The 12,817-nt window shown below is 37.4% G+C and overlaps 1 protein-coding gene across 1 annotated transcript in view; it reads left to right on the top strand.

Annotated features, from left to right (window-relative positions):
- Positions 1-12,817, top strand: part of Herc1 (HECT and RLD domain containing E3 ubiquitin protein ligase family member 1) — a 140,416-nt gene that overhangs the window by 92,884 nt on the left and 34,715 nt on the right. The window contains exons 40-50 of the mRNA XM_010641197.3: positions 1,758-1,874; positions 2,078-2,309; positions 3,683-3,807; positions 4,766-4,986; positions 6,041-6,309; positions 7,023-7,075; positions 7,779-7,979; positions 8,622-8,796; positions 10,611-10,878; positions 11,016-11,229; positions 12,350-12,555. Coding sequence (XP_010639499.1) covers positions 1,758-1,874; positions 2,078-2,309; positions 3,683-3,807; positions 4,766-4,986; positions 6,041-6,309; positions 7,023-7,075; positions 7,779-7,979; positions 8,622-8,796; positions 10,611-10,878; positions 11,016-11,229; positions 12,350-12,555 — 2,081 coding nt within the window. The remainder of the gene's footprint in view (positions 1-1,757; positions 1,875-2,077; positions 2,310-3,682; positions 3,808-4,765; positions 4,987-6,040; positions 6,310-7,022; positions 7,076-7,778; positions 7,980-8,621; positions 8,797-10,610; positions 10,879-11,015; positions 11,230-12,349; positions 12,556-12,817) is intronic.

Below are 12,817 nucleotides of genomic sequence, written 5' to 3'. Positions count from 1 at the left end.
GAGCCCTCTCTTCCTCCTTCCTTCCTTGCTTCTCTTTCCCTTTCTTCCTTCACTAGTAGGTGGGCCTAAGCTAGGTAAGCATTTATGCCAGAATAGTATGAGGAGGATCCCATGTTGGTGGGAGGAGCCTGGCTGGGAGTATTGGATTCTGAATGGGATGAGAAAATGTCCATGTGACAGAGCCAAGCTGGGTGAGGAGGGTTTCCACTGGCACTGTCCAGTGACAAGGCCTAACTACAATGATGGTGCATTTGCAAAAAGCATATCTACAGCCTAAAGACTGGTCTTTACTAAGAAGAGCTCACATCACTTTGGAGAAATGGCTGATTTCAGAGCTGAGCATGAGATTAGCTGGCAAAACTTGTGCCCAAAACTAATAAAACTATTAAATAAAACTAATAAAAGTGCTCAGTCATATGCTTAAAAAGTTTAGAAACTAGATTGAGCAGGCTTGACTGGCCAACTCTAGGAGATTTGAGACATCAAAATAAATAATCATAATAGTAACAGATAATAACCCATGACAGCAATATAGAAGTCTATATTTCTTTTCTCCTAGGGGAAAGAAGCCTTGCCTTAGAGTGCAGTACCAACAGATGAATCTAAAGTAATGTTTGAATTAGAAAATTATTATTTGTAGCCATCATGATAGTAATTCATTCAGTAATTAAATATAAGTGAGTGTAAATAAGTGAAACTTTGATGAGGAATAGACTCATATGTTCTTATAGCACCTCCACACAAATACCTCTTAGTGAACTGGGCGTAGGGGCAGATGCTTGTAATCCCAGCACTCGGGAGGCTGAGGCAGGGGGATTGCTGGGAGTGGGAGTTCAATGCTAGGTTGGGCTACATAGTGAGTTCTAGGCCAGCCTAAACTACATAACCAGACCCTGTCTCAGAAAACCTAACCAAAGGAAACCGAAACAAAATAAAGCCCTCTGAGTTACAAAGGGGGAAAGAAAAATAGTGACCTTACTATTTAGAAACTTGGCAGCTATCACCTAACTGGAGTAAGCAAAGTTAACATCACCTGTATTGAGACATTGTTTATCATCTAAGAGAATGCAGCATGACTTTCATGGTATCCCTTCCAAAAAGTGCACCGTGAATCATGAGGGAACATCAGACTAACCCATGCTGAGAGAAAATACACAAAAACTGGACCGTCATCTTCAAATTATCAAAATGATTGAAGGAGACTGGAGAGATTTGCCAACTGAAATGAAAGGATGATCCTGGATTGGATCCTTTGCTCTAAAGAACATTATTGGGACATTTGGTGAAACTACAGCAGGATTTAGATGAGATGGTGAACTTGATTTCTTAGGTCTCTTGGCAGTGTTACAGTTATGCACGAGAATGTCCTTATTTGTTGGCATTACTTATGCATATATTCAGGGGAGATGGAGCGTCAAGTCTGCTACTTACTTTGTGGTGTTCAGGAGAATTCTTTGTATTATTATTATTGTGAATTTCTGTAAGTTTGGAATTTTTTCAAGTGGAAAATTATTCAAAATAAAAAGTTTTAAAGAATTTTTCATCAGGTTTATTTTGTGTTACCAGCAGCTTTTTCTTTGTGAAAACCCTTATACTGTATTGATATGTTTAATTAAACATTTAGCATATTTTTGTACAGTAAGATTTTATTAAGTTTTTATTAAAATTGAAGACTTACAAAGCTTACTATGAGAACACAGTTTCACTCATGGTCTACAGAGATATTTAGACCCTTTCTTGTCTTCATTTTGCCTCAGCCCTATCAGACCCAAGCAGCAGACTTTCAACTTCTCCTCCTCCTCCAGCAATCGCAGTTCCCTTGCTGGAAATGGGATTCTCTCTCCGGCAGATTGCTAAAGCCATGGAAGCCACAGGTAGGATAAGTTTTTATATGACAGTATCTCTAGTATAGGAAAACCTGTCTTTGGAAAGGCAGCATATTTTTAAGAGATTATAAACCTTGGTAAGATTTTAAACACCAGATGAGTTACAAGGGCATCAGAGGAAGTGCTTTGAAACTGATAGCATGAGTAATTTATTTTATCCAAATTTAGTATCAGACTTTTTTCCCTGTCAGGTGCTCGAGGAGAAGCAGATGCCCAGAATATCACTGTCCTGGCCATGTGGATGATAGAGCACCCCGGGCATGAGGATGAGGAAGACCCCCAGCCAGGCAGCACAGCAGACACCAGGCATGGCGCAGCAGTTCTGGGCAGTGGTGGGAAGTCTAATGATCCCTGTTACTTGCAGTCCCCAGGGGACATACCATCCGCTGATGCTGCAGAGATGGAGGAAGGCTTCACCGAAAGGTGAGATTCCAGTTTATTTCTGTCCCGTGTGTTAAAGGTGCCTCTAAAACCCCATTTATTTCCTTTCATAAATGCTTTAGTAGTATATGAAATTGATAACTATAGGTATGTGAAAAGATGTGCATTTTAGTGACAAGCTTACGTTTCTGTGAAGAGTAAAAACAACACGACAAGTTTTGATTTGAATGGATGTTTCCATGGAGAGAAAAAAATTCATAAGTTTTACGTAAAATTTAGCAGAAAAAAGAAAATTTAAAGCTAAAGCAAGTTTTGCTGTCTGCCTCGCAAGCACAAGGACCTGAGCTCGATCCCCGGTACCAAAAAAACAAAACAAAACAAAACAAAAACAAAAAAAACCCACAAATTTATCTTGAAGTAAAATAAATATAAAACAAATTTATCTCGTAGGTGATATATAACAGAATGTTCATATTAATAGATATTGATTTAATTAATATATTTGATAGAAATTGACTTTTCTGTCTTGTAATTTAGATTTTTATTGTTTCTATAGTTTTTAATATCTGGTATATCTTTTTTTTCCAAATAATAACTCGATAATGCCTACTCTAAAATGAGATATAAGAAAATATACAAAATTTCTCCTTAAAATCTTTTCTCCTTCAGCACTTCCTATGACTTTTGATTTTCCTCATTTTTCTTTTTAACCATGGAGTCATATGGTTAGCAGGGATTGTATCTCATGTAACATGCAGGCTTTTTTCCAAGCTCAGTGAATATTTTGTTCATGTTGAAATGTCTGATTTTGCTAGGGAAGGAACCCCAATCATTTTAATTTTTGTATGTCTAATCATTTAGGATTTGGTATCTGTCTGTCTGCCTGTGTGTCTCTGTCCATCTCCTCCCCAGTGCTGGGAATCAAACCTGGGGCCTTGCACATGGTAGGCAAGTATTCTACTACTGAGCCATATTCCCAGCCTTGATGCCATTCGAATTTGAATGTAAACTGAGGATCATATCATTGTTAGAATCCAAAATCAGGTACAATTCTTGTCGAGGGCACATCTTGAACTCATGAGCTTTGCAAGGGAAAAAAGATATGTTTCAGAGTTTTATAATAATTTGGTGATATACCTCAGCGATAGAAGTTCTTTAAGAAAGAAAAAGCTTTCTCAAAAATGTATTTTCTTCTCAGTGACACAGTGATATTTTAGAGAAAGAAAGTAGTACCACAAGCAAACTTGTACCTTTGCTTTCTTTTTACTTTCTTTTTTTTTGGTGCTGGGGACCAAACTCGGGACCTTGTACTTGCAAGGCAGACAGCAGCACCGCTGAGCTAAATCCCTGCCCTCTTTACTTTCTTTTTAATCAATCATAGCTTTTAAAACTTTGTGTTGCTTTCAAACCTGTAGCCCTGATAATCTGGATCATACAGAGAATGCAGCTTCTGGAAGTGGACCACCAACTAGAGGTCGTTCAGCGGTGACAAGAAGACACAAGTTTGATTTAGCAGCTCGCACATTACTGGCAAGAGCAGGTAATTCTATGTTTTGTGTTCTTCTCTTGTTGAAAAACTTTATTTTAAAATTAATATAAAAGCAACATTAAAGATGTAAACTAATGATAGTAGTCCCCACATTAATAGAAAAAATTGTTTGTATATGATTTTCTACACATATACATAATTTTACTTAATTGAAGTTGCAAAATATATTCATAGATTTATTTTTAAGTTTCCTGTGGATGCAGATGGCGGTATTGGTCACTTGTAGATTTTGAGAATTTTAAAAAATGCTCTCTGTGCCCTGAATCTTTATAATTTAAGAAGTGATGGTGGTGAGAAGGAACTGGAAAGGACACTGTGCCAAAAAATGAGGGATTGGCTTTTTTAATGTACGCTATTGACCTTAAAGCCTCACCACTAGGCAAGGCCCTTGAAAAGCAAAAGTGAATACCCTTAGTGCATTAGTAAATTCTTCTAGAATTATATTTTGGGTGTGTAATGTGTGACTTATAGATAATATATTTTCCAAACTCCAAACTAGGATATGTGATTTGTCAAAACCAAATTTGATCATTGAAACATGAGAACATAAGCAATAATTAAACTATTTATGGGAACTGTGAGAGAGAAATTGAGACTACCCTAGAAAATAAAGAGTGCATATTTACCATAACATGAAAGGGGACTGATTTTAAAAAAAAAAACCTGAAAGAATAATAATGTCTTACACTTTGTTTTTCTCTGACAAGAACATAAAAGAGCTAGCATGGAATGTCTTAAACTTAGCAGTAGCCCAGTGAGGTATGAATGCCATTATTATCCCTATTTTACAGGATAGGAAACACAGATGATAAGTATAATTGAAGGTTGTGGTCTGGGATGCAGTAAGCCAGCTGAGATAGGTTCTCACCTACACGTATGGCAGTTAAGAACTGGAGAAATATTCAGAGTTATTCATGCAAATAAAATGCCTTTTTTGTTTTGTTCTGAGCGGGATTATACCGCTCTGTGCAGGCTCACAGGAATCAAAGTCGGAGAGAAGGAATATCTTTGCAGCAAGACCCAGGGGCGTTGTATGACTTTAATTTAGATGAGGAATTGGAAATTGATCTTGATGATGAAGCAATGGAAGCTATGTTTGGACAAGACCTGACCAGTGACAATGATATTCTGGGAATGTGGATCCCAGAGGTACTGGATTGGCCTACCTGGGTGTGTGTGACTGCAGCGGGGGCTGCTCTGACTTATTTTCCTGCCCTCCTGTTCATAACAGCATAACAATAGTAGCCTTGTATAGAGTTGAAATCTCTAAAAAACCTTAGAGATTTTGGGGATTTAATGTAGAGATTGCTTTTGTACTTGAGACTTGGAGATTTAACTTGGTGCCTACAAACTAATGAGAAAAAGTCTTTCTTGTTGCTATATCCACATGATTTTATTGCTTCTCTCCCTAGCCATGTTGTGATCATTTTAGTTATGATGTCAAAGATAGCTTACAAAGTAGATGTCAGGCCCCAGTAGATGTTGCTGAATTAGGTACCATGGCTGCTGTGCTTACGTTGCTGTCTGAATGCGTGCTCTTCTCCTTCGTAGGTTCCATGTAATCACTGTAATGCCTCATTCTGGGAAGCAGTGCTTACCTAGATCTTGTAAATCCCTCCCTTCAGGGACAGGGTACATGAGGGTTTGTAGATATACATTGTTTAGCATTATGTTCTTATGTGTGTGTGTGTGACAGGGTCTCACTATGAAGTTCAGACTGCCCTGGAACTCACTATGTATCCCAGGCTGGTCTTGAATTTGCAGCAGTCCTCCTGCCTCAGCCTCCCGAGTGCTGGGATTACAGGCATATGTGCCACCACACCTGGCCAGCATTACATTTTTATAACAGTGACACTAAAAATCTCACAGATACAAGTCACAGGAAAGGTATTCTACCATGTTAATAAATGAATCCTAATGACTTTCCTCAGAAATTCAGAAAATAGGCTTACATTTTACATCCAGATAAAAGGTAGTTATTTTCACTGAAGAGCTTTTCAAAAAATCATTGTGAAATAAAACATACTATCATTTTCTTAATTCTTGGTTGCTTAGATTGTAACATGAGAGTATAGCAGACAACACCTTGAGATAATAACATTAATGAGTGTGTCATAAATATTTAAGATTTATAAACAAAGGTAATTTAATATCATAAATCTACTTACCTCTTAATTTTAGTTAAGTTGACTGCAATAATTTGGTGTGAAATCATTTTGTGCAGCATGTTTGTGAGTCTGAAGACAGGGAAGAAGTGGTGGTGTGTGAATTATGTGAATGCAGTGTTATCAGCTTCAATCAGCACATGAAGAGAAACCACCCAGGCTGCGGGCGCAGTGCAAACCGCCAAGGCTATCGAAGCAATGGCTCCTATGTGGATGGCTGGTTCGGTGGTGAATGTGGGAGCGGAAATCCATACTACCTACTGTGTGGCAGCTGCAGGGAGAAGTACTTAGCTCTGAAGACTAAATCGAAGGCAACAAGTTCAGAAAGGTATCTTGACATTTTGTCTCTATCCAGGCCCTTTGAATAATACTTCATATTTAAGACATGGGAACCTTTTCATGTGAAGGATTGTTATTGACCTCCTCTAACGCCCTGTGTTTGCTGAATTGGAGGCCAAAAGCGTGGAGGTTGAGGAATTCATATTCCCCGCAGATCAGGTAGTCTTTCCGGATCTTTGAGAGGCCAGGAGTAATGGCAGGTAGGGGATGCTTCCCTGGAGTTTTACTGAGTTAATCTTTAATTTGCTGACAAGTGGTCAGAACCTTTGCCTTAACCTTCAGGAGGCATAAAATCAGTTTTTTTCACTGATAGTTCCCCCATTTTTCTAGCAGACTTAATTTCTTAGTGAAAAATAGACTATTCTATTTAAAGGAGAGTCAATGAAAATATTATCTCTGTCTATCCTTATTTCTAGTGAGTAGGTTTTTTGCCCTTATTATCAACTGTGAAATCTTTAAGGCTTTCTGGAACAATGTTTGATTACAAGAGTTACTATTGGTGATCAGAAATGTCCCTAAATTGTCTAGTACAACAGTTATTGATTTATAAGTATGTGTGTACACACATTAGCCCATAACATACATTTTTTAAGTTTGTGCTGCTTTATTAATGACCTCTTAAAATATTCTAATGACTTAATTTGCATTTTGGGTACTAACTGTTTCATATAAAAATACAAATGTTCTTCATATTTGGTGCAGGTACAAGGGACAAGCTCCAGATCTAATTGGCAAGCAGGACAGTGTATATGAAGGTAGTTGTTTGTTTTGAGAGCTTCTTTATTTTACATGTATTTTTATATATACTCTGTTCTTAACAAATGTTACTAAAATTTACCATTGTGTGTGTTTATATTTATGTGTATATTAACTTGAATTTTACCAAGAAAAGAAAATTCAAGGTAGTCTGAGACGATAGTCCTAGTTTCAAACTCAAAGGAAAAAGGATCTAAATTCACATCCAACCTTTGTCATAGAGTTTTGATTTCTGTTTGGCACGTATATTTTTTTAAATTAGGAGAAGGATGTATATTTTGAATTGCCATCCAAATTGTAGAAAGTGAAAAGTAAAAAGTTGATACGAGTATCGGTTTTTCTGGAGCACTTATTTACTTGGAATGTCGCCTTCCCTGATGATCATGGACAGTGTGAAGAATTTTTTATTGGCCCCATGATAATGTTTTTTATGACTTGAATCCCCCATGACCAACTGTATCACTTACTGTTACTTCAGTGGATCTGACTACACATACTTCATTTCCCTTAGCCCAGTCTACACCTCATGGGTACAATTTGGCCAGATTACCAGGAGATGGTGCCATAGTTAATTCTGTGGACACTGGATTTTCAATCTGTCTGCATTTTAAATATATGGCATCTCACAATAACCATTGGCATCAGAGGTGTGTTGTATTTATATCCACATACCATACATTTATTTATTTATTTAAATTCCAGAAGATTGGGACATGTTAGATGTTGATGAGGATGAAAAGCTAACAGGTGAAGAAGAATTTGAATTGCTTGCTGGACCACTTGGTTTAAATGACCGGCGCATTGTACCAGAACCAGTTCAGTTCCCTGACAGTGACCCACTGGGAGCCTCGGTAGCAATGGTCACAGCTACCAACAGTATGGAAGAGACTCTGATGCAAATAGGTAAACTGAAATGCTGATTCATATTGACTGACCTTCTATTTTAATTTATTTCTTAATTAAAAAGTAAGAATAGTGGTTTTTACATCATTTCATTCCATCCATTCCTTTTTTGCCAATTGTTTCAATGTTTAAAGGTATATTGTGATATTAAGTGTTGATTTTTCATCTTTGTGAAATATCAAGTGATAAAAATACAAAACATGAGCAATAACCTTGATAATTGATTCAGAGAATTCTGTAACTGAAGAAAAGTTGTACTGTTTTCTTCAGATGTTTCTGAGAGAGAATGCTACATTTTTGTTATAACAAATACAAACTAAAGAATTGAAGCAGTACTGCTAGCCTTGCCCTTTATGTATACTCAAAGCATATTTTCAAAACTACATCTTTCCTGTATCTGTTAATATCAGAAGTAATACTACTTAATAGAAAGTCTCTCTTCTAATAAGTTATTAACTTAGAGATACCTAAATTAAAACTTAGATATGTATAAGTTTCTGTCAAAGAATTTCCTGCATATCAAACATTTCTTTGCAGTGCTTCCTCACATCCTGGAACTTATGTAAACGAGTAAAAATTTTCAGTGGTTTGGGCACTTTTTTTCTTACCTTGTTGATGACTAAATACAATCCTGCTTTTCAGGTTGCCATGGCTCTGTAGAAAAGAGTTCCTCAGGGAGAATAACGTTAGGTGAGCAGGCAGCGGCCCTTGTAAACCCTCATGATCGGGTGGTAGCTCTAAGGAGAGTGACTGCTGCTGCACAGGTTCTTCTGGCTAGAACCATGGTCATGAGAGCGCTGTCTCTTCTCTCAGTCAGGTGAGTGCTGTTTAGTGTTAGTTGATGCCAACTTAGCTTCTGGTATAGGTGAGACAGCAGTTTGATGTTGTCCCAGAAGGATGCAGTTTTTAAAATTTGAATATCTACTGATGAATGAAAGATGTTGGACATAGTCATCATTGTTACTCCTTCAGTCATTCAGTTAACATTTGGTTCTTTTTACCTAGAAAATAATGCCATTATAATAAGTGAGTAAATTTGATACATTTTAGTTTGTTACCTGAAATTAGAAACTAAAGTGCCATGGCTCCATTTGGTGTCAAATAAAAGTTAAAGTATTTCTGCAGAATTGACCACCTATGTATCTAAGTCTCCTTATAAGTTCTATCATGGTAACTCTTGCTGTCTTCGTGATGTGAAGTCCAGTATGAAAGAGAAAGAGAAACAAGAATACCTAAAAGATATACATTTGAAAATAATTCAAAAGTATTTAATAGCAAATAAGTAAATGTAGAAGGAAAGAAAAACTCAAAAAAAATTTAGATGGGACTGTGTAGTATTGACTCAAAGATAGACAAATAGGATTCCAGAGAACAGAGATTAAGAAACAAACCCACACTTACATAGATACTTGATTTATACTTTGATTTGTAACAGTGGTTTATACTTCAGAGCAATGGTTTAAAAATGATCTTTTTAGTAGTTGGGACAGGGTCAGGTGGTTTATTCACATAGGAAAAAGAAAAGGTCCCAACCTTATAACATGTAATATAAGTGATTCTAAAGTTGCTTTTAGATCTAAATATGAAAGGTAAATCAGTACAAGAATTTACTTTTGGACTGGGGATTTAGCTCAGTGGTTCCACCGCCTGCCTCACAAGCACAAGGTCCCAAGTTCGATCCCTGGTACAAAAAAAAAAAAGAATTTATTCTTGATCTTGGGACAGGCAGAGATTTCTTTAGCAAGTCACAAAAGGTATCTATCCACCATAAAGATTGATAAATTAGATTGCATTAATACAGAACATTTTTGTTAGTAAAAGTCATTAAGAAAGTAAAAAACCAAGCCACAGATAGAAGATATGCATATAATCAGTAGCACATACTGAATTCCTCTAAATCGATAAGAAAATAGACAACTCAAAAGAAAAGTGGCAAAACATATTTTAAGAAATGCTTTACAAGTAGGGTATGGTGATACATGCCTGTAATCCCAGCTGTCAGGAAACTGAAGCAGGAGGATTGCTGGGAATTCAAGACTAGCCTGTGCTATGTAGTGAGTTCAAGGCCAGCCTGAACTACATAGTCTCAAAAAATAAAACAAACAAAAGAGAAGTACTTCAGGGCTAGGTCCAGTGGCCTATAATCCTAGCTACTCTAGAAGCTAAGCAGTAGTATTGTGAGTTCAGGGCCATCCTGGGCTATATAGAGAGATCTTGTCTCAATGACAACATCAACAGCAAACCAAATGAAACTAATTTATGGCTTTAGTTTCTAATTTCAGGTAACCACATTGTGGTTACCATTGAGGGCATAATGACTGAGAAGATCTGGAGGGTGGTTATATGGGTTGTTCAGCTTGTGAAAATTCATACTTTTGAACATTTTTATATGTTATTCTCTGATAATTCAGTTATACCTCAAGTCTTTGTTGGCCAATAATAAAATGAGAAGGGTTTAGGTGGGTAAATTTCCAACTTGCATAATATTTTGAGGTCCATTAGGATGTTTATAACTAGTATCACAGCTCATTTTCTTCTGGTTGTTGAATGGTATATAGAGCTAAATAGTCCCATTAAAAAAAATCTACTGTTGTTTTCTTTATCTATCTAAAATGCTTTCCTTTTTGACAGTGGTTCCAGTTGTAGCCTGGCTGCAGGTCTTGAGTCTCTGGGGCTGACCGATATCCGAACACTGGTTCGATTAATGTGTTTGGCTGCAGCAGGGAGAGCTGGTCTCTCCACAAGCCCTTCTGCTACAACAAGCTCCTCAGAACGTTCACGTGGTCACAGCAAAGCCAACAAGCCCATCTCCTGCCTGGCCTATCTGAGCACAGCAGTGGGATGCCTGGCATCAAACACTCCTAGTGCTGCAAAACTGCTGGTGCAGCTGTGTACGCAGGTACGGTGGCCACATTGCTCTTCCCATTGCATTGTTTTCCCCCGCCGGTGATTCTTGAAGAATCTTTTGAAACAAAGTCTTTTTGTTCCAAAAGTATATGTAAAAATTAAACCTGTTTATTCCAATTGCCTCTTCAGAACTTGATTTCTGCTGCAACAGGTGTAAATCTAACCACGGTCGATGATCCAATTCAACGTAAGTTTCTACCCAGCTTTCTCCGAGGAATTGCTGAAGAAAATAAGCTTGTAACCTCCCCAAACTTTGTTGTAACTCAGGCCCTTGTGGCATTACTAGCAGACAAAGGAGCCAAACTAAGACCTAACTATGATAAATCAGAAGTTGAAAAGAAAGGTAAGTATCATACTATTGAAATACACAGACTTCTAATCAACTTGAGTAATGTTTTAAAAGATGTGTTTTTACATTATTGTTTATAATACATGTCATAGCATGTAAAATTATTACTTTTAGAACATAAAAGAAGTACATGGATACTTCTTGTCTATGAAAATAAGTATTAGAAAATGTACCAAATTAGTATAGTTCTAGATTATGCTTTGAGTCACCATAATAATGACCTTGGTAGGTTTCTATAATAAAATTTCGATACAGGTAGTACTATATTATGTGATATAACTTTGAAAGGACTGCTTAATTACTTTTCTCAGTCTAGTGTGATGGAGCACACCTGTGATCCCAGCACTTGGGAGGCTAGGCCAGAGAATCATGAGTTTGATGCCAGCCTGGGCTACATAGTGAGACTGCTCAAAACACCAAAACCACACCCCTTCCCATAAGAAAAAAATCACTGCTCCTACCCTTCTCTTCCTCAAAATTATTTGGTTAGGCATGGAACTTCTGGATTCATCAGTCCATTTCCTTGGCTGGCCATTAAACTCCCATCCCTTCATGTGTGTGTGTTGGGATCAAACCCAGGGCTACACATGTGCTTACACCTGTATCCCCAAGATCCTCTTTGAGCAACACAAGACAAACTTATTTTTAAAGAAATGTAGTCTCTGCCTAGGCCTTAAAATTTTTTTCTGCTGTATTCTCCACTTACTGAATTTGCAGAACAAAGACTATTTGTTAAATCTTTTGTATTTTGTTTTTTTTTTTTTTTGGTATTGTATTGGGGATTGAACTCAGGGCCTTGTACTTGAGAGACAGGCTGTGGAAACACTGAGCTAAATCCCAAAAAGACTAGTTGCAGTTGTGTAATAAAGTCTTTATTTGCAGTGAACCAGATTTAATTTAGAATTTGATGTGCTTTATATTTTGTATGCCTTATATGTTAAGTGCTTTAATTTTAGTTAAATGATTGCTTGCAAAAAATGCTAATTCTTAGATGCATTAAGCCATTTTTGTTCATCACCACCAACTCTTACCTGAGCATCATTTCACTGTTTTGTTTAAGCAGGTTTAATTGCCCAATTGTATGCCCATCCTTCCTATGATCCTTCTGCTGTAGGCCCACTGGAGCTGGCTAATGCCCTGGCAGCCTGCTGCCTCTCCTCCAGGCTGTCCTCACAGCATAGACAATGGGCTGCTCAACAGCTCGTGCGCACTCTTGCCGCACATGACCGAGACAACCAGACTGCTCCACAGACATTGGCAGACATGGGAGGTGATCTCAGAAAATGCTCCTTTATCAAGTTGGAGGCTCATCAGAACAGAGTATGTATTTTGGGTATAACGTGCACTGATCACCTATGTAAGATAAAATAGTTTCTGACCAGCTAAAAGTTTGGGTCTTGGTGTTTCTTGTCTGTTTCTGATTTTGTCTGTCTGTCTGTCTGTCTGTCTGTCTGTCTCTCTCTCTCTCTCGCTGCCTTCTCTCCCTCTCTTGCACCAAGATTTTCCTGGTAGTTTCCAACTCTACTTTCTCTGTATGCTGAGTTGATTTAATAATAGTATACAGATTTTTAAAAAATAGTAT

The sequence above is a fragment of the Fukomys damarensis genome, unplaced genomic scaffold (assembly GCF_012274545.1).
Source record: "Fukomys damarensis isolate Sample0158 unplaced genomic scaffold, DMR_v1.0_HiC HiC_scaffold_25, whole genome shotgun sequence".
NCBI classification, from domain to species: domain Eukaryota; kingdom Metazoa; phylum Chordata; class Mammalia; order Rodentia; family Bathyergidae; genus Fukomys; species Fukomys damarensis.
This window is presented reverse-complemented; position numbering and strand designations above follow the sequence as displayed.